A 23,350-nucleotide genomic window follows, 5' to 3' on the forward strand; every position below is an offset into this window, starting at 1 on the left:
AGACACTTCTGCAGCACGACTTCTGTTCACTTCGAGAACGGTCAGTGGCGGTTTTTATCTTACATGGTAGCGAGATATACTACGAACAAATAGTGTATGACATGCCTGAAACAACTACAATAAATACCACATGTGTTTGGGTGCCTACATATCACAAGTTGTACAGTTATTGGTAAAGCTATTCATAGGCAGGCCTTAGGTATATTCAGCGCGCATTGACGGTACTGCTCGTACCTAAACACATCGTTCTACAGGAAAGAAGAGCGCCAAAGAAATACATTTTTTGAAAGCACATCTCAAATCCTTTTCTGAAGTCCATCGGGACACGAGTGTACATACGTCGCATGACATAATCCTTTGGAAGCATGCTAGTAAGGAACTCTGTTAGACCAGTTTTCATAATTTGTGCCAGACATAGGTTGCCCAATATCATTCTCACTATTTGAGAGTCACACACTAGCTGTTCTTCTAATGAGGAATTTATTCGGCATAAATAGCATAGCCCTCACATTTGGAGGGTAAAGGAAAGGTCAGCATGCTCTTAAGACAAGAGTGGTTGAGAGGTTCTGCTGTTGCCACGTGGGCGTCAAAGCGCAAAGGTGTAGCAGCCCTTGCTGTGGCGGCCAATGGTTTGCTACAAGCGCGTTTTACAGGAGGAATTCGTCAATTACACTCAAGGCAACTTACAGAAGTATGAGTCACACAGAAAGAACGATAACATACATTTGATTGGTATAAGAATAACTCCCAGACATTATGCCACACCGCTCGTTGGCCAAATGCGTTTTCATGAGCTCTTGAAACTCGCATCACAATGTACACAATACAGCTTACTCATATCGCTTCCTTCCGCTTAGGAACCTTGGTGACAGTTTCTTGTTTCCCGCTACAGAGCAAAACACTCAAAACCTGGATAAATGGTTTCAAACGTGGCGCCCAAGAGTGTCCTTACGACGAATCCATTCTGATGGCCACAGGACAACAACGCTTAGAGCTGAGCTATCAGGAATAACGTGGTGTGCTCACTTCCAATGAGCTTATGCTTGTGCACTGCGTTTACCGATCTCAGAATGGGCGTGGCAGCCCGTCAGCACAGCTTCGCCAAAGTTTCCAGTCTTCCGACGGCCGGTCAATCTGTGTTCAGCACAGAACCAGCCCAGAAAGCAATTTTTACACATGCCACCCGTGGAGAAAAAATCAGCACTTCAGCACTTTTTTGTAGCGACTGAAGCCTGCGCTTTCCCGCACAATGCCGTTTTGCAGAATCCTTCAAGAAGCCAGGCTGGCACAGCACCCAGCATTGCCAGCAGCAGCCCTTTCTGTATTCCAGTGGGTGATCCCACAAACTCTTCACTTTAGACAGGTCACTGACGGTGTTCGCGGTGGGTCCAGCTCGGCCGGGAGGCTGTCTATTAGAGGGTACCACTGCGCAGTCGGTTTCCGTGGGTTGTCCATGACGGCAAGCCAATGGTCACGTCCAACGCCACTAGCCAACTGTCCAACGGCGCAGCATCCCATGAGCTCGTTTGGTCCAACCCTGCAACAGCGGAAGGGTTTTTGCAGGCTAGCCTTCTTGTGCGTTCTTACTGTTGTGTACGTTTAAGGGCATATTTAGCTAATAGGTGCTTCAGAAGCCTAAGCTGTGATTAGGATGAGACGGTGTCGTGTACTTTGCCTGGGAAAAAAACATTAAGTTTAGCAAGCAAGGAATCTAAGCATGTCCGAAACGGAGGTTACAGAGGTTTTTCGAATATGAGAATGCTGACGGTGCGTAACACACAGTATGAAATTATGTGTGTACGAATGTGAGCTAACATTTTTCAGCAGCAGAAAAAAGAAACATGCAAAATATTGGAAGAGAACTAAAGCAGACAATTCTGGATGACGAATGAATCACACCACACAGTACAACAGATAGCTCCAACGTTATCGGACGCTTGCCAATAATGAATCGTAATAGCTCCAGCCCTGAATTAAACTATCCCTGACATAGAACTCCAATATGTATTATAATTTAAAGCTGAACAATGTCAGCTGGCAAAAAGTTTTTATCTGACAAATGAATACTCGCGGGACCATTTTTGATGAAGCTCCAGTGTATCGAGTCTTTACTCAAATATATTATTCTCGTTCAATTTAGCTCTTATTAATAATTCACATATACAATACGGAGCAATTTTCTCTATAGGGTTAAGCCATGAAGAGTATGGATGGGGCGGGAAGCTTGAATTGTTCAATACACTGATGGAACTATTCCAATGTTCGCTTTTGCTTTAATGTCCGCCATGTTAAGCATGTCCTCAGGCACAGAAGGACTAATGTATATATATGCAATAGATGTGGAATTTTCAGTTATGAAGGTAGCGAAGCTACGCAATAGCTAAGGACGTTCTTATCACCCTACGTGCTGATGAGAACGTCCTCTGCTGACACACTCCTGCTGGCCAGCAGGTTTAGGGAGAAGTCACCTCGTATTCATCATAAGCAGGTGACGTTAAACTTTTTTACTTGCGAGGCTAAAATAAATGTCTGACAGCTGGCTGCGGTGTTCAACCTGTGCTAATGATGTAATCTCAACAGCTGTTTGAGCTTGGGAACATAGTTCAACAGCAAATAGGAACGGAAATGTTCAATTTCAGTCTAGTTGATTAGGCATGATGGTGAATCAATTACTCATTACTCACGAAAAAATCAACATTTTTTCAGAACGAGGAGAAAGGAAACTGAGGGCCCGATTTTGATTGGTCAGGCCATAAGACGCCAACATCTAAGACACCTATGACAGCATAGGCGAATTTACATGTACTTAATCTTTCAATTAAAGAAATTTTAAATGATGGGAGTGAAAGAAGACGAAAAAAATTGCTGGCTCTCTCCCGTAATCGACAGTAGATGCAAGCATGAAATGGCTACCGGCAAAGCCTATTAGGCCCAATCTTAAAATGGGTTAGTGCATGTTCGCAATGACACACCCCACTACACCACACCGAACAGTGCCATACTGTGTACTGGTTTATATGGACGCTGCCGAGCTAGAAGAAAGCCACACGACAGTCAGCGAAAGACGCCAGGGAGACAGAACGCACTGCCGAGCTAGAAGAATGAATTGTATTTTGGGATTTTACACGCCAAAACTACGATTTGATTACGAGGTACGCCTTAGTGGGGGAATCCGAAATAATTTTGACCACCAGGGTATCCTTAAGTGGCCCCAATGCAAGGGACATGGGCGTTTCCGCATTTCACCTCCATCGAAATGCAGTGGCCACGGCGGGGTCTAATCCATCCACCTCGTGCTTAGTAGCGCAACACCATAACCGTCCACCCACCGTGCCAGGTAGAAGCGCCTAAGGGAGGCGCCTGGAACGGTGGCGCCATCTCTCGAGGCGACGCAAAACACACGCCGCGGAACTCGTGGACAGCTGGCATTCAAAAGAGCGTTCAGCGTCAGAACAGGGCAATGAAGTACATGGTGCCCTGCATCTGCCTTCTGAACGTCGCTATTGGAAGTGGCAAATATAACCTCAGCGCACTAGAAGTTACAGCTTGCGTGATGTTGCGAACAAACAATAGGAAAAACCCGGGAGCAATATTTTTGTATTCTGTTTGGGCAGTAAATGTCGTATGTTATGCAGTCCTGTACAAAGGGCTGGTGGTGAGAGACCGCATATTCCTAAGTTTTGATTGGTTGCACGGACGATCTTGTTTTCTCGCAACTTGGCCGGATAACGGCTCTGGCTTTTGTTCAAGGTCACTTGAAGGTCACGGACAACGGGAGCTAAAACCACTTTATGGTGAAAACAACTAGCCGCAAGTGGGGTACGAACCCAGGTCTTCGCATTACGTGTGCGGTGGTCTTATGAACTGATCTACCGCGGCGTAGTTTTCCCACCCAATTTCTGGACTATTTAATTTATCTGCTAGAACTAAACTTGGGAGTGTTAGCCAGCGCCACACGTCACGGTCTTGACGGCGACTGTCGAACATTCCTTTTTGCTTTTGGCCTCACTTGTACGCGAACTTTTTGGGTGAAGGCGACTGGTTAATTAACCCACACATGCTACTTGAAGGCACCAATGCTGCCGGATTCGAGGCATCGCTCGGTAGTTAATGAGACGAAAGGAAACTGAGGGCCCGAATTTTATTGGTCACCTAAAAAGAAGCAAACAAAGGCACCAAGGTAGAGGAAATTAAACGTACTTAGTAACTGAATTAAAGGAATGATAAATTAATGGAAAGGAAAGTGGATGAAGAAATAACTGGCCACAGGAGAGGCAGGAACCCACGTCTTCGCATTGCGTGTGCAATACACTTAGCAATTGAGCTACCCCGGTGGCGTTTGCCACCCACTTTCTCTGGTATTTTTGTTTATTTACTAGAGCTAAACCTGGCAGCGTTAGCCAGCGCCACACATCGCAGCCTCGACGGTGGATGTTGAACATCTATCTTGTCGTGAACGTCACGTGTACATGACTATTCTTTTAAGGCACTTACTATTGCTAATGTTAACAATTTTCAAGACATGTTGCAACCTTTTTAATTTCATATAATTATTTGGAACCAATTAAGAACGCGTTTCGAAAACGCTACAAAACGTCGATGAAGCAGAAGAAAGAACAATTTCTAGTTCTGGAGCACAAAATAGGCATTGAGCGTACCTGTCATAGTCAACCACTTTGATAGCAAGGTTTACGTCGTCGACGTTCTCCGGTGGTACATCAAAGACGAGAGCCTCGTTGAACACGGGGTTGAGCGTGGATTTCTTGACGCTTGTTTTCTTTTTCTTGATTCTCTTGCCCTCGCAGACAAGGATCACCTTGATGTAGGGGTCTGCATCAGATCGAAAAAAAGCGAAAGAAGTGGTAAACCCACTCTCCGGATTCAGCAAAGCAGCCTTGCGCTCTATTAGGCCATAGTCGCAGGCATAGCGGTTAACCCTACAAAACCCAACGTATCATTTTTGATGTGCTGAATTTGATGCGTAACAACACTTGGTTTATGCGTCGGAAGCTTAATGCAGAGCGCATGCTAGCGCTTTCGATATGCTAGCGATAGTCTCCAATTGTTCATAGTTCGCCAAATTAGTTGCTGAGGAAGTAATCACTGCACAAAATACTTTGAATCATTTATAATTTCACTGTTTTCTTCGTGCCAATGTACTTTCCTTCATGATACCATGTGGGTGAAGTAATGCGCTCAGGAGGACAAAGAGAACACGAGGAAGCATGACACTTCAATGCGTTTATCTCCGTTTTGTCTTTGTCAGTGCGCTGCATCCCCCACAGTGTTTGATAATTATTGACCAACTCATCCAAATTTGAACAGTAATGACATTACTAGCGTACCCTCCATGGCCAGCAACAGATATGAATAAGTTTTAAAGGTTTCTTTCATGTGGAATGATGTTCGGGCTTTGTAGGGTTGAAGCGTGGGAGCAATTCAAAGTAGGGTAGGCATGTTTATCCTGTTGAGGAAATGAAGCAACCCTTGTTTTGATCTTGTCGCCGTCTCTGGTGATGAAGCATTTCACATTTTGTGTAAAATCGGTGACAATGGCAAAAGTTACACGGACAGAGAGTGAGGATAAACAAAACATTTGAAGATAATTGGAGAAGTCATCTTAGTAACAGGTATGGCTCTTGCTCCAGGTATAATGTATGGCAAAACAAAGAAAGAAATACAGAGAAATGCGCGCACACGTGCACACACAAAGAGAGAGAGAGAGAGAGAAAGAGACTTCTGCAAAAAGCAGTCGCAGCCGAAATCAAGGTGATTCTTGATACCCGTATTTTTCTTGACTATTACAAGCAGCTGCACGGAAACGAGGCGCAGTATGGCACAATGGTCTCAAGACATGTCGCTGCTCTAAACGTGTGGCATATGAAAGTTATAAATTGGAAAGCTATCGAGACTCTCAAATATTTGGAAATGCGATTTTAAAGGTCCACCTCTATGTCAAGAATGCATATGGAACACGAGGGGCGCTCTGGACAACTTGTTGAAAAAAAAGTGCTCACTATGAACTCTTAGACATGAAGCCTCCATGTGAGTCATACTTAGCACCATTTACCTTCTGCTCACCCCTTTCCCCAGCAGAACTGAAGCCACCATTTAGCTGCATCGTTCATTCTTTCGGGTGTACGACATGGAACTGAACGGGACTTCGACAAGTATAATCGCACCTAGCGAGACAATGTGGGTTCTGAAAGTCACATTATTGTGTCACATGCCACGCGGTCTCAACGGGCACTAATGCACGTGGCTACAATTGAAGCAACGGATACAAGTTACCCTTCTCACAGTGCCTAGACTTGCCGGCACTGCAGATATAATACGCTGCAATTGCTTTTATCTTTCGCCAAAGGCACGTACCAGAGGACCCGCTGATGTCCATGGGCTTCAGGTGCCTGGCTTTGATGACAGTGACTGTCAGTCGTCCGGCAGTAGGGAGATAGCACAGTGAGAGCATCACCTCTCCCAGCTTGTCCATTTTTTCCTGCATAGCGTAACGTGAGAGAAGCACTCAGCTAAGATAATTTAAGTAACGTACCTCATACGGCGCCTAACGCTTATTTGCAGGCGCTTCACGAGTTTGTGTGTGACAGTCTTAGTACTGTAACAAAATAGGTGGTGCGGCTTTATGATCAAACGGATAACCATGAGGAAGTCTTTATTAAAAGTCTGCGTGCGCTAGAAATGCATGGAAACTTCTTTTTTTCCTCCTGGATTGCACAAATACTGATGCTGTTGCCAGAAACGCTTATCGTTGAACACTATATATATATATATATATATATATATATATATATATATATATATATATATATATATATATATATATATATATATATATATTTATATATATATATATATATATATATATACCTACTATTCATGCTGCGATCTACAAGCTTACAAAACAGAGACGGGCTCACTCTCGATGGTTTGTGGGCTAACATGAGTCTGTGCTACACGATCGTGTCTTGGACCTTTAGCGGCAGGTAGCACATGATTGTAGCCGGTAGAGGGACACATTGTTTGCCACGTGAGCACATGTTTGACTGCAGATACAGCCTCCACTTACTAAATGTAATTTATTCGTCGTCTCCGCCTGCTGCTGAGCACGCCACGAGTGAAGATAATTAGCCGCGTGCTACGCAAATGGCCCGCGGAAGCGACGTGAAAGCTTTCAGATGAAATAAAGCATCACACCCAGCCCATGATCGAGCAAGGTCTTCTTGTTCTCATAATGTATCCGACTTCTCTGCAGGCCGCGTGAGATGACGACAGGCCAGAAAGGAGCGGCAGCTTGTTTTTCTTTTATTTAATATGTCTGTACTTCTCGATAGAAACACGATGGGCGAATACGCTGGTACCGTGGAACACGTGCTGGGCGTGTCTGACATAAATAATTAGCATTAATAAAGACGCGGCCGGAGTGGTGCTGCCTCTTCGCTGCGCGAATGTGTCGTACAAGCTCATTCCTTTCATTTAGCTTTTTTTTTTCTTTCTAGAACGGCGCTCGTAAGGCCTGCAGGCATGCGAACGAAAGAGTGCTGCTACGGAGAAAAAAAGGGAAAATAAAGAAGTGGTTTTTGGCCGTATCAAAGAAGGGACACATAGTTAACAGCACCAGCCGTTTTCGTGAGGGTTTTTACTGTTCAATATGCGAAGTGGAACAGAAGTTCAAAAATAAAGACGTGCACAAAAGATGAACTTCAGTGCAGATCACTGTAGATCAAACATCAGCTTGTCAAAGTTATTCGGCCAGAATTCCACTCTACAGATGCATGTCATAGAGTAATAAAAACTAACTGAGGTTTCTTGCCGTCGAAAACGAATTCAAACCTATTTACGCGTAGGTTCGGACACTAAGGCCGTTTTCAGAACTGGCGAACACAGATAAAAGGGCTAAATCTAGAAGACGGTCATGGTGCATCGGAAGTGGCTTCCTCAATGGGCAGTACGGATGGCAGGAATTTCTCTCCCTACAACTGCCACAACAGCTTCAGTATTTGGGTTCAACAGTCAGGTTCTGACTTGGTGACTGTGTTAGAGCCTTAGAATCGGGTTGCACGCAGCTTTGCCCACAGTGATGTGCGATTTATCATTGCAACATCACTAAGTGTGCCATTTGTGAACGGTTGAAAATATCATACCTGTCATCGAAATGACGCTGCTGCCCCGTTTCATACATCCATTTATTACCCGCCCTAATAAGCTTGTTGCCTGAAATGCTCTTCGCATTCAGGTATTGTATTCACTTCGTCATTCAGTTTTCTATTGAAAACTGCAACCAAACTAATCAATGAAATTGATGAGGCGGCCATTCGACGGAATTTTATTCAACAACGCACCACGCTCAAGTCATCAAAGTTGTCTACATTGCCTTCATGTGTGAACCCGTATTCGTTTGTCTACCTTCGCTGTTTTCGACTGAGCTGCAACAGTGTCGGTGGGAGACCTTGGAGATTCTCTCTGCGCGATGTCTCAAAAAAAACTCAGAAACTTTTTACCACGCTGACAGAAAAAGTTTGCTCAGCATGTTACCCCACGTAAAAACAGTGGAATTTAGGAGTCACGAACGCCCCTTATGAGATCATCACGTATAAAATTTTGCCGTGACTGTACATAATTTGTCTCACACGTTAATTACTTGAAAACTTAAACAAAAAACTGTCCCCTCTGCCGTAAAAATTTCTGGACAAAAGTTTAGATATAGCGCAATCTGGCAGTCAGCCTTTGCGGCAGGCTGCCCGATTTTAGATTTGCTTTGAATGTGGCGTTAGCAGGATTGACTGACATGAAGATATCGCTTCCTTGCTTTTGCTACTGAACTCAAGATCACTGACTTGACTCCTGGCATAGACGACACTCCATCGTTGGGGACAAACACGCGAACACCCGATTACTTGTATGCAAGTTCTCTTTCAAAAAACATCAGTTTGTCGAAATTATTCGGCCAGCATTCCATTTTTAGTGCGTTTTGTGACCCTCTGTGAAGTAATGCGAAGTATCCCCTCATCCGTTATGAATATTTTATTTAAAGTAAACAGAATCGATTAAATCATTGCTTACCTGGGGCACGCCCACTATATCCATGGTGTACTCCATCTCGTGAGCAGGGTCGCATAGCTCGTGGAGGTGCTTGACGATCACGTGACCGATGAGGTCGTTCCGCGAGAACCGGTCGAAGTCGTACACCGAGAACTGCAGCGTCCTGTTGCGGAGCTCTTCCATTGTCATGGCGAACACGAAGGACTCGTTGAACACGGGGTTCAGGTTCTTGCGGTGAACCTAATCGAAGGCCAAACCACCCAGGTTAGTTTTCGTCACGCAAACTAGGTGTCTATTGTTGCAGAGGAAAGGGATAGTGTACTCATTTTCTCGGCCAACCTCGCTTTCTAGAAGCCAATCGAAAAAATACAATTCCTGAATAAAAAATTTAAAAACACTGTTTATACGTCTGCAAAACGCGATCGAAAGGACATAAGATTGAGAAACTCAGTGATAAATTTGTATGTGTCAGCCGAGATTTTTAACATTAAAACAATTTTACCAGTACGCAATGATATCTGCGAACGTTTCTTGTAGCCATTACGAGGAGAAAGACGTGTAGCGCTCTCGTAAGTCAAAGCGGCGTTATTATGCTGGTACCATAAATAATATCGGCTGTTGAAGGTTAGAACAGGAAGAGGCGATGTGCATGCTAGGCCACTTTTTCGTGGAAAGCCAACTTGGCGGCACTCGACGACTTGATGCTACATTTTTTTATTATAACAGACAGCTACTATTAAACAAATAGTGTTAAACAGTATAAAAAAATTCTATGAAACAAATAACAAACCAAAGCATTCAAATGGCCGCTCAAACGACAAACGGCGCACTTACTCGAGTCTGAAATTTCTTGCGGCGTTCCGGGAGCAGGTAAAGCTTAATGTAAGGGTCGGAAGAGCCAAGGAAGTCCTTGGAAGGAAGGTCCTTGGCCTGCAGTATCTGGAGTAAGAAATGCAAACGAGAGAGTCGTCATCATAAGGGGAAGTTCTCACATAAATATATGCGCAAGTGGCGCCCAATATTTAAAGTACAAAAACTTGTTTTGTGGAACTGCACTGCAGAGGCTTCAGTAGGAACGGCAAAAGAAAGGAAACAGTGCTGGCATTACGGAAGTACTGCATTTCTTGAACTTATCTCGCATTTACCGTCAAGCAGAAATGTCTCAGACATCTTCTGATTTTGAGTTCGTATGTGGTTTCTTGTGCGCGCTGCTGCAGCAGTGGGTGTTTGTGTCACAGACTTGTCAGTGCCGTTGCACTCTACGAACAGTTTACACCCTTTGGCGTGCCCCTTCTGCCGCACAACGACAATCGTCATCTGCCTTGATGCGTTTCCTTTCTTTAACGCTGCGAGCCCGGAACTTTCCAGTAACGAACAGCACGCGCGTTATCAGCATAGAATAGTTTACACCCTTTGGAGTGCCGCTTCTCATAACGCGCGTGCCGTTCGTTACTGGAAAGTTCCGGGCTCGCAGCGTCAAAGAAAGGAAACGCATCAAGGCAGATGACGATTATCGTTGTGTGGCAGAAGGGGTACGCCAAAGGGTGTAAACTGCACTTTAAACTTTTTACACCCTTAAGGGTGTTTACGGGTGGTTTTTGTCACGCGGTAGCACCCTTACCGTCAGAGCCCCCAAAAATTTATAGAGGACAACAGCGGATCTCTGACGAGATGTGCGATGACAAAAGACGTCGTTGAAAACTATGTAATCATTCTGACAGCCTTGGGCGCACAGAAATATCCGACAAGAGAATTTCACAGGGAGAGATAGGAAACTCTCCTGTCGGATATTTATATGCGCTCAAGGCTGTCAGAATGATTACATAGTTTTCAACTACGTCTTTTGTTATCCCACATCTCGTTAGAGCTCCGCTGTCGTCCTCTTTAAATGTTTGTAAGGCCCTAACGATAAGTGTGTTAAAGAGCGACAAGAAAACACCCTTAAGGGTGTAAAAATGTTTACAGTGTGTTCTAAGAGTGCGGACTTCACAAAAAAAGAAAGAAAAACAATAACCGCCGCTGCAGGCTGGCCGCGAAACATGTAATGGTTGCTTGCAAAGTGCAATCTCCCCTCCCCCATCTTCTCTCCTCCGAATTCGTTCGACGAGCACCGGCTTGGGCTGCTTTTTTTTTTTCCTCAAAGAAAGAAATAGTGAGCAGGAGGCGTTTTCTTTTTCCGCCCCCAAACGCATAAGCCCGTAAGCGAGATACCACGTTGAAAGCTCAAAATACACACTACAAGAAGTGCATAGCAAAGAGGCATAAATATCAAGGGTTAATTTTCGGCTGTCCATTGCAACAGTGGTAGGTCAACGCACATCGGATAGTGACCGCTGTCTTGTTATCTATGACCAAGTCTACGAAGCAGGGAGTGCTAGCTCTGGAAAGTTCGTGCTGCTGTACGCAACAACAGAAGCAATACACGGCTCAAAACTAATAATGAAAAATATAATTTTCTTACGACTTTATGGTGACGTAACGACGATTTGGTCACGGCTGTCTAATTTTATCGCAACCGAAATGGGGTTAGGGTGCTTTTTTGACATTTCGCAATATTTTAACGCAAGGAAGACAGCGAACTTCTTGCGTTCTCCTGTTATCTACGACCACTTGCGCTGCTTAAATTAGATCATCTGTACAGTAGGCGATACCTCCACCTCTGTACTGTATGATGTTTTGTTGGCATCTGGCTAGGGTTCTGACCATTCGCACAATCTAGAGAGCAATCTAGCGCATTGTTCCAAAGGCAATTTCTCAGGCTGAAGTCATTATTCGTAAAAGGCCGCTGATTGCAAGACACTTGGCACAAATCTATGGAACGGGCCACGTAAGATTGCTTAACCAAACTTAGGAAGAAGTTGGCCATTAAGGGTCATCGCTTCGGAAATGTGCTTGCGCAACATTTTCTCGCATATATATATATTTTTCTACGAGCCGATCGACGATGAAACCACGTTGCTTGCGAAGGTTTGTTACTACATTTTTTTATAGCAACAGCGAATCTCGAATATTGCTCCAAATTTGGAGCCATAAATATGCATCCACTGCTGGGCCAACACCATTGCCGCTCGCATGCGACCTTTTCTTTTTCATGTTCATTCACACACTTTCTTTTACATTTTCTGGGTAGTCAGTTACTTTGTCTTTGTCCCACTCTCAACCGAATACAGCTGATGGACGTAAGTGCTTTTGAAAGCGGTCCTTTTTGCGAGGAATATCACGTCACTAAATGAAAACGCATTTTTTGCATAAATGCCATAATTAGATGCTTCAGGCACAATCGTTATGTAGCGTGGAGAAATTACCCGTCGCCTAATGGTCCCCGCCGTAAAAGCGACATTTATTGGCTCAAGCGCAGAGATTGAAGTGTGAGATTGCGTGGCAGGCTGTCATGTTCATGATGTATCGTGGGTTTTCATGCCATCTCGCAGTATTCGAAATGCTCTTCATGGTTGCTTTTCTGATTCTCCGATGACACAACATCCCAGGTGAAAGTGCTCCCAATTTTCGCAATATGTTACAGCAATCACGTACCTCTATTACTTCCACTAACACAATGTTCCGCATGCGCCCAATGTTAACATTTGGGTGAATATTTTACGCAATCGCTTCTGAATCTTTTGTAATCAAATAAAAGCATGGTACCCAAAATTAAGTACCGAGGGGCCGAGGTGGTTATGGTAAAATATCAACGCCGCTGTCGCTTTGGGGCTAAGACTTCGCACTGCTAAGCCCGAGGTTGCGGGTTCAATGCTGTGCCCGGCAGCCCCATTTTGATGGAGGTGAAATGCAAACACGGTCGGATACTTACATGTAGGTGCGCCTTAAAGAACTGCAAATGGTGCGAATCATTTTGGAGTCCCCCTCTAGAGCATGCTTCATAATGATATCTTTGAGTGCGCATGTAAGGCAGTTACTTTAATTGCTTTATATTAATATAGGTGACAGGAAGGACATGTTGGTATGGCTTCAGAGTGAATTTGTAGAACAATGCAACACAAAACGATGAAGCGAAGGCTTATGACGAGACGAACTTTTTTTGTTTTTTTGCCTAGCAGCACGATTTCTCAATTAAACTTCGCTGTGTTGTGGAAAATTGGAATGACTGAAGCGATGCTATAGGGGAAGTTTATATCACACAACGGTGACATGGGGAGTTGATATTCGTGAGCGTGACTCTTCTCGTCATCATATTCATATCGCCAGCTCACGGGACCTCTAACCCCAAAAATCCTCTTTAGCGTGCTGCGATGAATGTTGTGGACATTGAGCTATCCTATTAAACCTGAGTGAACATAACTTTCTAGTGTTGTGTTGACATTTTTAAGACACCACATGTATTTGTGTGTGTATACGTGAGTATGAATGTACGTGCGTGCGTATGTATGTATGTATGTATGTATGTATGTATGTATGTATGTATGTATGTATGTATGTATGTATGTATGTATGTATGTATGTATGTATGTATGTATGTATGTATGTATGTATGTATGTATGTATGTATGTATGCATGCATGCATGCATGCATGCATGCACGTATGTATGTATGTATGTATGTATGTATGTATGTATGTATGTATGTATGTATGTATGTATGTATGTATGTATGTATGTATGTATGTATGTATGTATGTATGTATGTATGTATGTATGTATGTATGTATCATGCTCTATTTGTCTAGAATGTCCTTTTTATGCTCGAAAAGACACTTTAACGCCAACTTTGCGAAATCGGGCTGGATGTCGCGGCAACGCCCATGCACCGGGAGTCTGACATCGATTTGCTAAACCTTGTGAAACTATCAATCGTTCCTGAGATTGTGAAACGTCGGAGCGGTTGCGTATCGCAATCAAGAACAAACGACGTGGAAAATTGATGAATGTGGTCATCTTGCTTAACGAGCATACGCGTCCCCACGTCGCTGATGTGGTTAACACAAAACTGGCAAAGTTCAAGCGGAAACGCTGTAACATCCGCCATACAGCCCAGACCTGCCGCCTTGCGACTTACACATTTCGGAGCGCTTGAAAAAAAAAACAGCTTAAGGAAACCAGATTCGTGCCGGACGATGGCGTGAAAGAGTCAGTTACAAACTTTTCGAAGCAGAAACCGAAGGAGCTTTATGAGACAAGAATCACGTGACTCGTTAGTCAGTAGGTCAAATGTCTAAACGCTCAGGGAGACTACTTTTGAATAAAGTACCCCGTTTGTCATATATTCGCATTGGCTCACTTTCATTTGACTCGCCCTAGTATATTTTGCAGAACCCCTGCTTTTTATATGTGCTCTCTGTTGCGACTATAATTTTGGTGCAATTACTCAATATACACGGCCGGTGACAGCTGCTCCTGCACAATACATTCTAACAAAGGACATCGTCATTAAGGTTTTTCTCTGGTCGTTGCATATGCAGAAAAATGTAAACAAGGTTCTTCTATGACAGAGAGAGAGAGATGCAAATATAAAGGAAGGGAGGTTAACAAAGTTTCAATAAAATATTTGTTTTCAACTTGTTCATATTATGGCCTTCACATATTTCATATCAGTGGCATGCACTGCTTTGCTGATTTCAAACTGATATAGTTCTAAATTTTGTGTGATATTTGCTTTGCTTATTAAATATACAGAAAACATGGAAGCATCGATATCAGTTATTTCCGGCACAATTTTTCAGACATGCGAGTATATTCTTTTATGCAAAAATACATATTTTACTTGTCTTGACAGTGCGTAGCGTCCAAGAATTCGTTTGCAGCATCTTTGGCAATGGTAAGGCAGTTATTATTCATGTTTGTTGTATTTGATCCTTCGAAAAATTTTATGAGGAGGCCGAGCTGCAAAGTGAGCCCACCCCCCAAACGAAATTTCAGGCTACGCCACTGGTATGTATGTATGTATGTATGTATGTATGTATGTATGTATGTATGTATGTATGTATGTATGTATGTATGTATGTATGTATGTATGTATGTATGTATGTATGTATGTATGTATGTATGTATGTATGTATGTATGTATGTATGTATGTATGTATGTATGTATGTATGTATGTATGTATGTATGTATGTATGTATGTATGTATGTATGTATGTATGCACACGAGTGCATGTGTATGTGCATGTGTGTTTGTAAAAGGGAATGCTGGTCACATCATTTCGACACCACAACGCAGTTCGAACCGAAAAACACCATCGCACCATCACACATGCATACGGAAACGCGCAGTTCTCGAATTCATGCGTTCAATACCAGAAGCGCGTGAATTGTCGACAGCAGGATAATCACGCGGGTACTATATGCCCCTTAGAGGCTGGTGCTTCACAAGCAATAGCTTAGTGCTGCTTGTAGTTCCCTAAGAAGACTTTACAGAGAAATGGGATTGCTAAATCCTCCTTTCCCACGAAAGGGTGTCGGTCACACCACGACGGTAGCAATATAAACGTAAAAGATTCTCTAGAATGCGGAAGCAATTATTATAGTTTTCTGTTGTTTCTATAGGAAGGCAGTGCACGAGCCACTGCCTAATTCTTTCCTCACGTCACAGAATTCATTAGACCACTTGCATAGAGAATCCCAAAAGTTTCGTTGTGCATACAGGCAGAAAATAATACTTTCAGCTTATATTCTCTATATTTGTTTAGGCAAGCAAAAACAAGTACATGCAATAAGACGTATTCAGTGATCCTTCGAGGGAATTATTTATTGTTGAATACCCACTTCAATGGCCTGTAATTTTATTCCCCATCAAACTTGATGAAACGTTGCCATTCTTATTACATTATAGGAGGGATGTAGTCACCATTAAGACACAAACAAAATGAGTGCAAGACGAATAATGAAGTGAACGTCCATTATTAGAAAAACAATGCATGCTTCAACAGTCTGGTCCTTTTGGTTCTGGGAATACACGATAATGGTGGGTAACCAGTCACACTAGCTGATGGTGCTGGTTAGCCAGAGCAAGAACAATCAAAAGAAGACTGTGCGCCATAAAGAAACGGGCTGCAACATCTCTATAGTCATTTCGCCACGAAGAGTTATAAAGAACATCGGCGCGTTGCCCAACGTACCCGGCAGGCGTCACCACTTAGAAGTGCGCAACGTTAATCTCTTTCTTATCATCTGTCCAGGCACGCTAATGTCGTCAGTGGCCTTGGTCGCCTTCAAACAATACACTGGCAGTGAAAGAACCGTAGTTTAATGCTTAGTGAATAAAATTTACGCGAAAACTCAAAAAGAAAACGTGTTAAATGCTCGAACACTATGCATAAAAGGCTTTATTGAGAGGCAAAGACTTTTGCAATGTTTTGTGCACCTCGCAATCGATAAATAAATTGGCCCCAATTTTGTTCTTGCTGCGTGCATTGAAATAAAACAAAACGAGAAATTCCACCAATCTGATTAGCAAGCGCTTCTTAGTCTGCCGTCGGCTGCGTCGCGTCATTATCATATTATCTCAGAAATCTGTTTTGAAAGCACCACCACCAACAGAACTCACCTTGGCCTAGTTAGTGGGCGGCGATGAAGCGCAAGCAATTTCTGCTCTATGGGAGGTTCACAAAATGCCTCTAACACTCCTTCCAAATAGCTATACAAACCTCCGAGAGATTTACAAATGAAAATGAAAGTGTCAGGTACATGTTTGCCGACATATTGGCTGCAAATACAGCTCAATGCATCACTTATTCACTGTTAATCCAAGTTGCATCTATTATCTCCTAAAATCAATACTTGCTGCACACAACAATAATACAGAAGCAATTTGAATCAAACACACATTCATGTATTTCGTTAAGGGAACGGTATGAAGTTGAGTAATGTAATATTCAAGTAACAAAATGTTAGCAACGAGACGACTCGCGGTTGACAATGCGGACAATTAATTGAATTGATAAGATAAAAAAATATCGAGTACGAAGGTTGAACCAATGGACGCAATACCGGAATATTTTGGAGCCCTTAGAAAGACCCTTTGTTCCACAACATACAAAATTATAGTGCTACCTGTATGCTGCGGTTCTTTGAGGTGGGGATAACATATAAGTTTTGTCCTCTATTTGTGAACACACTAATACTTTATTCACGCGAAGCTACTTGCACTCATCGTGCAGCCAACTTGTCGCACTAATGATAGCTTAAAACAGCTCGATGTCTGAAGGCAGAAGCACTGCTGGGTTAAAGTTTAGTGATTTCTTAAAAGAGGCTGCATCAGTTGCCAATTTCTAGACATTGCTTCAATTTCATGTTCACAGAGTCCGACTTGCTTTTGTTTTTCTGCGACACGAACACTGGTAAAACACCCCCCTGCCCCCACACACAAAAACAAAAACTGAAATAACGACAAGGAAGATAGCAGTGAATAAATCCCAGCCATTATTTGACAGTGATTTTTCGTTCAAGTACGCAAATGACTGCGCAAAGTCAACGTTACAAAGGAATGACCCTTTCACAACGCGAGAAGAGGTTCATAATTTTCAGCTTGTGATTCAAAAAGCACCGCAGTCATTTCACGCCTTTCACGGCTTTCACGCGTCCAGAGTGGTGAGGCAAAAACAAGAAGGCAAGCATAAAAAAGAACGCTTCAGCAAGGAACCCGAATAAGTATACAGTTCTTACTAACGTTGCACATGAACTATGGCGAAATGTTTCTTTGAAGAGGTCGTGCCCGTGCATGAATGCAGGCCTTATCCGCAACTTCTGCTATAGTGTAACGTGGTGTTTGCAAAGGAAGCTCGAGTTGCGTAAATTCGCATGAGGTAGCAGTGTCAGATTGCTATCGGAACTTCCCAGACGCTGCTGATCTACATCTATCCAGCCTTCGAGCGATTTGACGTGCCTTTATATGTTCCCGCTGCTCTCAGACAGCATCAACAAGAGAGGAAATGTCGGCATGCCGTCGAAAAGTATTATTGAACGAAGAAGTAAGGAAGGCAACACAAAAATAAATGACAAGTGAGCAACTCTACCAAGTTGCAAGCGTCTCTTCTAGATAGGCAATCATGCCGAAAGTTCGTCCTTGCGTGTGATGCTGCAATCACCAGGACGGCAACCTTAGTCAATACATCTTCTAGGTTGTATCGATATTCCGGCAACCTCGATTTGCGATGCAAGACTTTCTTTCAAAGAGGCTACGCAAGCAGAAAGTGGACATATGCATGCCCGACAACAGTATAGGCTATCGGGAGGCTTTTCAAATCAGAAGCCCAGTGGTAAAACGATGCACTGAAGAGCGCTTAGAATAAAGAACCAATTCCTAGGTCATTTTGTTGTATAACAGTCATTACAACGCGTTGCAGTCAAACTTAGCAGATGGCGTACAATTCAAAACTAATGGCCTTGAATGGGGTAAAAATACGGCTTTTCTATCTTGCGAGGAAATGTCCGTTTTTGTCAAGTTCAGTTGCCGAAGAGCTCTGCTACAGGAGTATACGTTTGTGTACTGTAAGTGTACCAGCATTTGACGATGCTCATGTCATCGCTCTTGTGCAATCACATCTGCGACATCATCGCGACGTTTTTCGTGCTGTACAGCAAGATGCTTTTGTGCATGGCGCATCACTGCGATGACATAAAGTTCGCTTGCCTGTTTAGCTTTACAATATTTCAAGCATTTGACCGGCATGACGTAACAAAACTGGCATATTTTTGTACGTAAATGCGAGACTACTGCTTGTTTTCATGCTGAGCTTCATGTGGACTTCTTACGTTGAACTTTGTTGAACTTTTATGCCTGTATGGTACCTCAAGATAAGGAAAAGATTTATGTTAGGCACCTAGCTAAGCAGCAGCCTTTTGTACTTATCTAAGCATTGGCTTTTTCATGTGAAAAAAAATGAAGAAAAGGTTATTTCAGCTGTCGTATAACATTCCCGAATTGAAAGCGTTGTAAGGGCAGCAAAAATAAGCCACAAGCCTGCACGCCACACGGAGTAGAGTCACAGCATAAGGTAGAGGAGTGGCTCCACAGGAGACCCTCGTAAACTGTTTCAAGACGGTAACTGCACGTACTGAGTTCCATATTTTCGGCAGTACGCACTACATACAGCGTCTTCGCGGCGAAGTCTCTTCGACTCGCCTTCCTCAGAACGAACTAAACTGTCATCCCGTTGTCGACGGCTAGCTGCGTTTTGTGCTGCTCTCTGCACAGCGGCCTGCTAAGCCCAACGTTGACAGGTTCCAACCGCGCGCTTGTGATACGCTTCTTCAGCAGTGGTTCGTGCATAACTAGGAGGTGCCGCAACATATACCGAAGAGTGCACGCAGGTATTGAGAATACGCGGCGCACATGTCACATCCCTTGACACGTGGCACGACACGATGCAACTGTCATACATGTTGTGAAACGTTATGAAATACAACACAACTACAATATAAAGTTTGCACGCATCGTGGCTCCGCTGCGCGCCCTTCACATCACATGGAAAGTTGCACGACACGATTGAACGCCTGCCTGACGTGCCACCTGATGCAATAAAATGCAAATGCCATGCGAAGTGTGCACGTACCGACGCTAGGCGGCGCGCATCTCACATCCCCTGCCTCCCTAGCACGCTAGGATGCCTGTACAAGGCGTGTTTCGGCAGCAGCTGGAAAGCGCTGGCCTGGTTAAGTGGCAGAGCAGCCGACTCCAATGCAGAGGGCCTGTGTTCGATGCCGCCGGGAACTGGATTTCGTTTTTCTAATTCCTGCCGACAGCTGCGACGGACAACAAAGACGGCGGCGGACAACATCGCCAACCGAAACGGCTATTGGATTGAATCCATAGCAGGTTATGCTTTAAAAAAGTTTGGGAAACGATGGCTGGGAACCGATGCATAATAGAGGCGAAGACGGAAATCTAACATGGAGCGAAGGGTATTTTACTTTAAGGAATGTGATCGGTTTCCTATACACGAACGATATAAGTTAAGAAATCCTTCACAGATGTATGGCAACTTGAGCGATTGATACATCAAAGACGTACAAGTTGTGCGTGGGAGCTTTTGGTACTAGGGATCTGTTTTCTGGCTATATTTAAGCGATGATGAATCACCTACACCATGGTCATACTCATACGGGGCACCAAGGCAGTCTGTGAGACTGACCACTTTGTCAATTTTCCCCGACGCTGTCGTAAAGACTAGTAGCATACCCCCATCTTGGAGCCGGTAAAGCGTGACGTGAGACGCAAATTACGAATTACAGGCATTAAAAAAGTGCCCCCCCCCCCTCCCCCCCCCTTTCGCCAAGAAGAAGAGAAAAGAACACCTTAATTGGAGTACGGTACAGTTACGACAAGTTTTATTTTGCAACCATTCATAATTACGCTGCCCAGGAAAACTTTTTGTATTCTGGCGCAGGTTTCCTTGCTGGTTGAACCAATCGCGCCGGCGCACAAGAGGCTGCTCCGCATGAAAACAGCTGCGAAATGCCCCTTAAGCGCTCCGCTGTGATAGAGGGAGCTCGCGAGTCTTGCGAGCCGCATTACACGCGTCATCCGGTTGTACCACCAACATTGGCTCATATGTACGTACAATAATCACAGTTGTTCTTGTTTCTTTCCCTTTCTTGCCCTCCTCCTCCTAGGGCCTTTTCTGTCCCCGATCCCCTTCCTTATGCAGAGTAGCATGTGGGCACTACATGGCGCTGGTTTTGGTCTGGGTATTTCAGCAAAAAACTCTCTCACTCTCTCTCAATACGAAATTCTGCACGATACGCCATAGCTGATCAAAAATGACATCAAAGGTGGCTCGTTGGTCTGCGAGCACGTATAGAAGTTGCCCCACGCCATCCCTGCTCCAACCACGCCAGAAATAGCACACATAAAAAGACTAATGCTGCGCAGGAACTACCTAGCGGCCCAATGTCTCCAAGAAGTGTGCAAATGCGAGAGTGAAACACGATAGTAACGATAGGTGTCGAGGGATTTTGCCACCCGTATGGCGTCCCATGACCCTGCGCGAAATTTTTTACTTCCAAGAGGTGCGAGGCGTTTCCTTTATGCCGTGATGAAAATAACGCTTTCACGCCGCGTTTCCAGTCGCTATGCCGAAAGTGACCAATCAGGTAGGCTTGCGGTGTCTAAGAGTGTAAAACTCCGGAACGGATCTCTTCAGCAAAGGTTGCGGTGCCGTTTTAGAGCCGTTAAAGCGGCGACCAACGCAGCACAACGTAGAGAAAAAAGGCACTTTTCGTGTGCAGAGGCGCACTGAATTATTTATGAACCCATTGACTCACGCCGACAATTTCCACTTCAACATGTCTCTTCTTAAAATGATACTTGAGCAATCACTGGGCAAAACGCCGAGTATGGCGGTTGGCGTTTTAGGACCATCTCGAAACAGTTGGCCTTGTAGCACCCACTGCTGTGTGGTGACGGTGTTGTAACACGAAGAGAAAAGAAAAAAAAATGACTATGTCCGATAAACGTGCAACACATTGCAGCGCAAGCAAGCAGGGGTTAGAGGAAGACAAAAGACACCGCGGCGCGCTACAGCGGTTTTTGTCGTTTTGTTCTTGTCTTATTGCGCTGAAATGCCTTCCAAATACGTTTAGTAGCATTCTAAGCACGCAGTTGTCGAAAAAAGAGTGATCGCTGATATGAAGTACTGCACTATGAAGCCAGAAACTTCGACGGCTCACGCGGTTACGATCATTGCAGCAGGGCCGCGCGGCTCCCGTGGCATCTTAAACAACGCCCGCATATTTTACCCACAAATTGCATGCTTCCAGCTAACTTAGCCTCACGTACTGCTGTCTGGCTGTGATTTGGGCCTGGGCCCACCATGTGGCCGGAAACTACCGCAGCCTGATCTTCAGGGCCGAGTACGACAAATGGCAAACGGGAACTCCTGCAACACAGCTGGCAGCAGTATTTCGTTTTGCTGGCGTTGTTGAGGTTTTTGTCATAGCTCTTGTCGTTTCTCCATGAAAAGATACTTGTTCGATTTCGTCTAGCTGGTGTTTTAGCGGTTTTTGTCATCGCTGTTGTCATTTATCCTTGGGAGGTGTTTGTTCAGCCGGGGAAGCATGCAGCCACTTCGTGCTCTTGTTTTATTGCATTTATAAGGCGAATAGCGTTCATTGGCTCTTTTGGTCCTTCTCGTGGCTGGTTTGTGGTCGAGCATTTGTCGGTGGTCGGACTCGGCGAAGAAAATGTTCGTTCTCTTTCTCTCTCGCTATCTCACTATCGTTCGTTCGGGCCACCCGCTTAGATTTGAAATCATTGTCGATAGTTTCTACCCGCTTTTTTAGATATTCCCGCCTCTGTGCTTATAGCAGGATTCCAACGTCGTTGGTAGCGTCGAACACAATTCTAATATGCGCTTCTTTAAGTCTACTATACACTCTCCATCTTCTTCCACATAAATTTCACTAAATAAGTGGGTCGTTTTTCAAACTATGTTGCGCTTACTGGAACCCATCTGTAACAATATGGGAACTTAGTTCTACTAAGTGGCACATTTTGCAAAATGTAGAACTCATGTAGAACAAGATTAAGAGTGCATAGCTGACCACCATCGGATACACTAGAATCGCTTTATTGAAATTAACAATCGAAAAGACATCAGTGGAGCCAGCGGGACATAGCACGGAACATCAGTGAAGAAGGGACTGTTATTGTACCAATAAAAAAACAGTATACAAGAAATATGTGATCTCACAGCTTTTGAGAACCTGTATTCCCCCCTTCTTCTCTGCCCCCCCTCCCAATGACAGTGGCACACGCATTTCTGCCGCGCCTAAATCGGGTCATCGAAACCCACAAATGTTACAATTACTCTAAACATTACATTTAGGTTTTACTGTGAGCCTAGCAGCTACAATTAATATGAGCTTGTAGTGTTGAGTCCGGGGGAGCTACGAGGCCTTAAGCATTGGCCAAGTAAGCCTGAGTCGGCAATTTCCGTAGCAGCAGTGAGTCTGAGTCCGCGATTCGATGAGCCTGAGTCAGTCAGTTATCCTAGAAATTATGCCCGAATAAGCTTGAGTTCGCCAGCGCTGTCGCCTCATTTTAGTGACTGACTTCGAGTTAGCCAAGTTGGGTCTGACTTTGGTCAGTCGCATGGCCGAAGGAGTCCTAAACTGGACCTACCAATTGTCAGTGAGTGAGGTTCTCTATATTTTATCTGCCTATGATTAAGGCAGGACACCATTATCTGCCCCGTCACAATGGTTTGCAATGTTTGCAGGGATTCGTACAATGAAGATGCCGATGATGATGGTAGTACACGTGAGGGTGAAAAGGCAATGCGATTTGGCACTGCCAATCATGGCGCGCTTTTTCCACAACAAATAATCAAGTAATAG

The 23,350-nt window shown here is 44.1% G+C and overlaps 1 protein-coding gene across 6 annotated transcripts in view; it reads right to left on the reverse strand.

Moving 5' to 3' along the window:
* Positions 1–463: 463 nt before the first annotated feature.
* The window catches only part of LOC135904197 (synaptotagmin-10-like), a 368,678-nt gene continuing 345,791 nt past the window's right edge, over positions 464–23,350 (reverse strand). For all 6 annotated transcript variants that reach the window (XM_065434836.2, XM_065434835.2, XM_070527541.1 and 3 more), the window contains 5 exons: positions 9,892–9,996; positions 9,079–9,297; positions 6,373–6,496; positions 4,659–4,830; positions 464–1,537 (listed from right to left, as the gene is read on the reverse strand). In XM_065434836.2, the coding sequence (XP_065290908.1) occupies positions 1,351–1,537; positions 4,659–4,830; positions 6,373–6,496; positions 9,079–9,297; positions 9,892–9,996 (807 nt within the window). In that variant the 3' untranslated portion in view covers positions 464–1,350. The remainder of the gene's footprint in view (positions 1,538–4,658; positions 4,831–6,372; positions 6,497–9,078; positions 9,298–9,891; positions 9,997–23,350) is intronic.

Source organism: Dermacentor albipictus, chromosome 10 (genome assembly GCF_038994185.2).
Source record: "Dermacentor albipictus isolate Rhodes 1998 colony chromosome 10, USDA_Dalb.pri_finalv2, whole genome shotgun sequence".
Lineage (NCBI taxonomy): Eukaryota > Metazoa > Arthropoda > Arachnida > Ixodida > Ixodidae > Dermacentor > Dermacentor albipictus.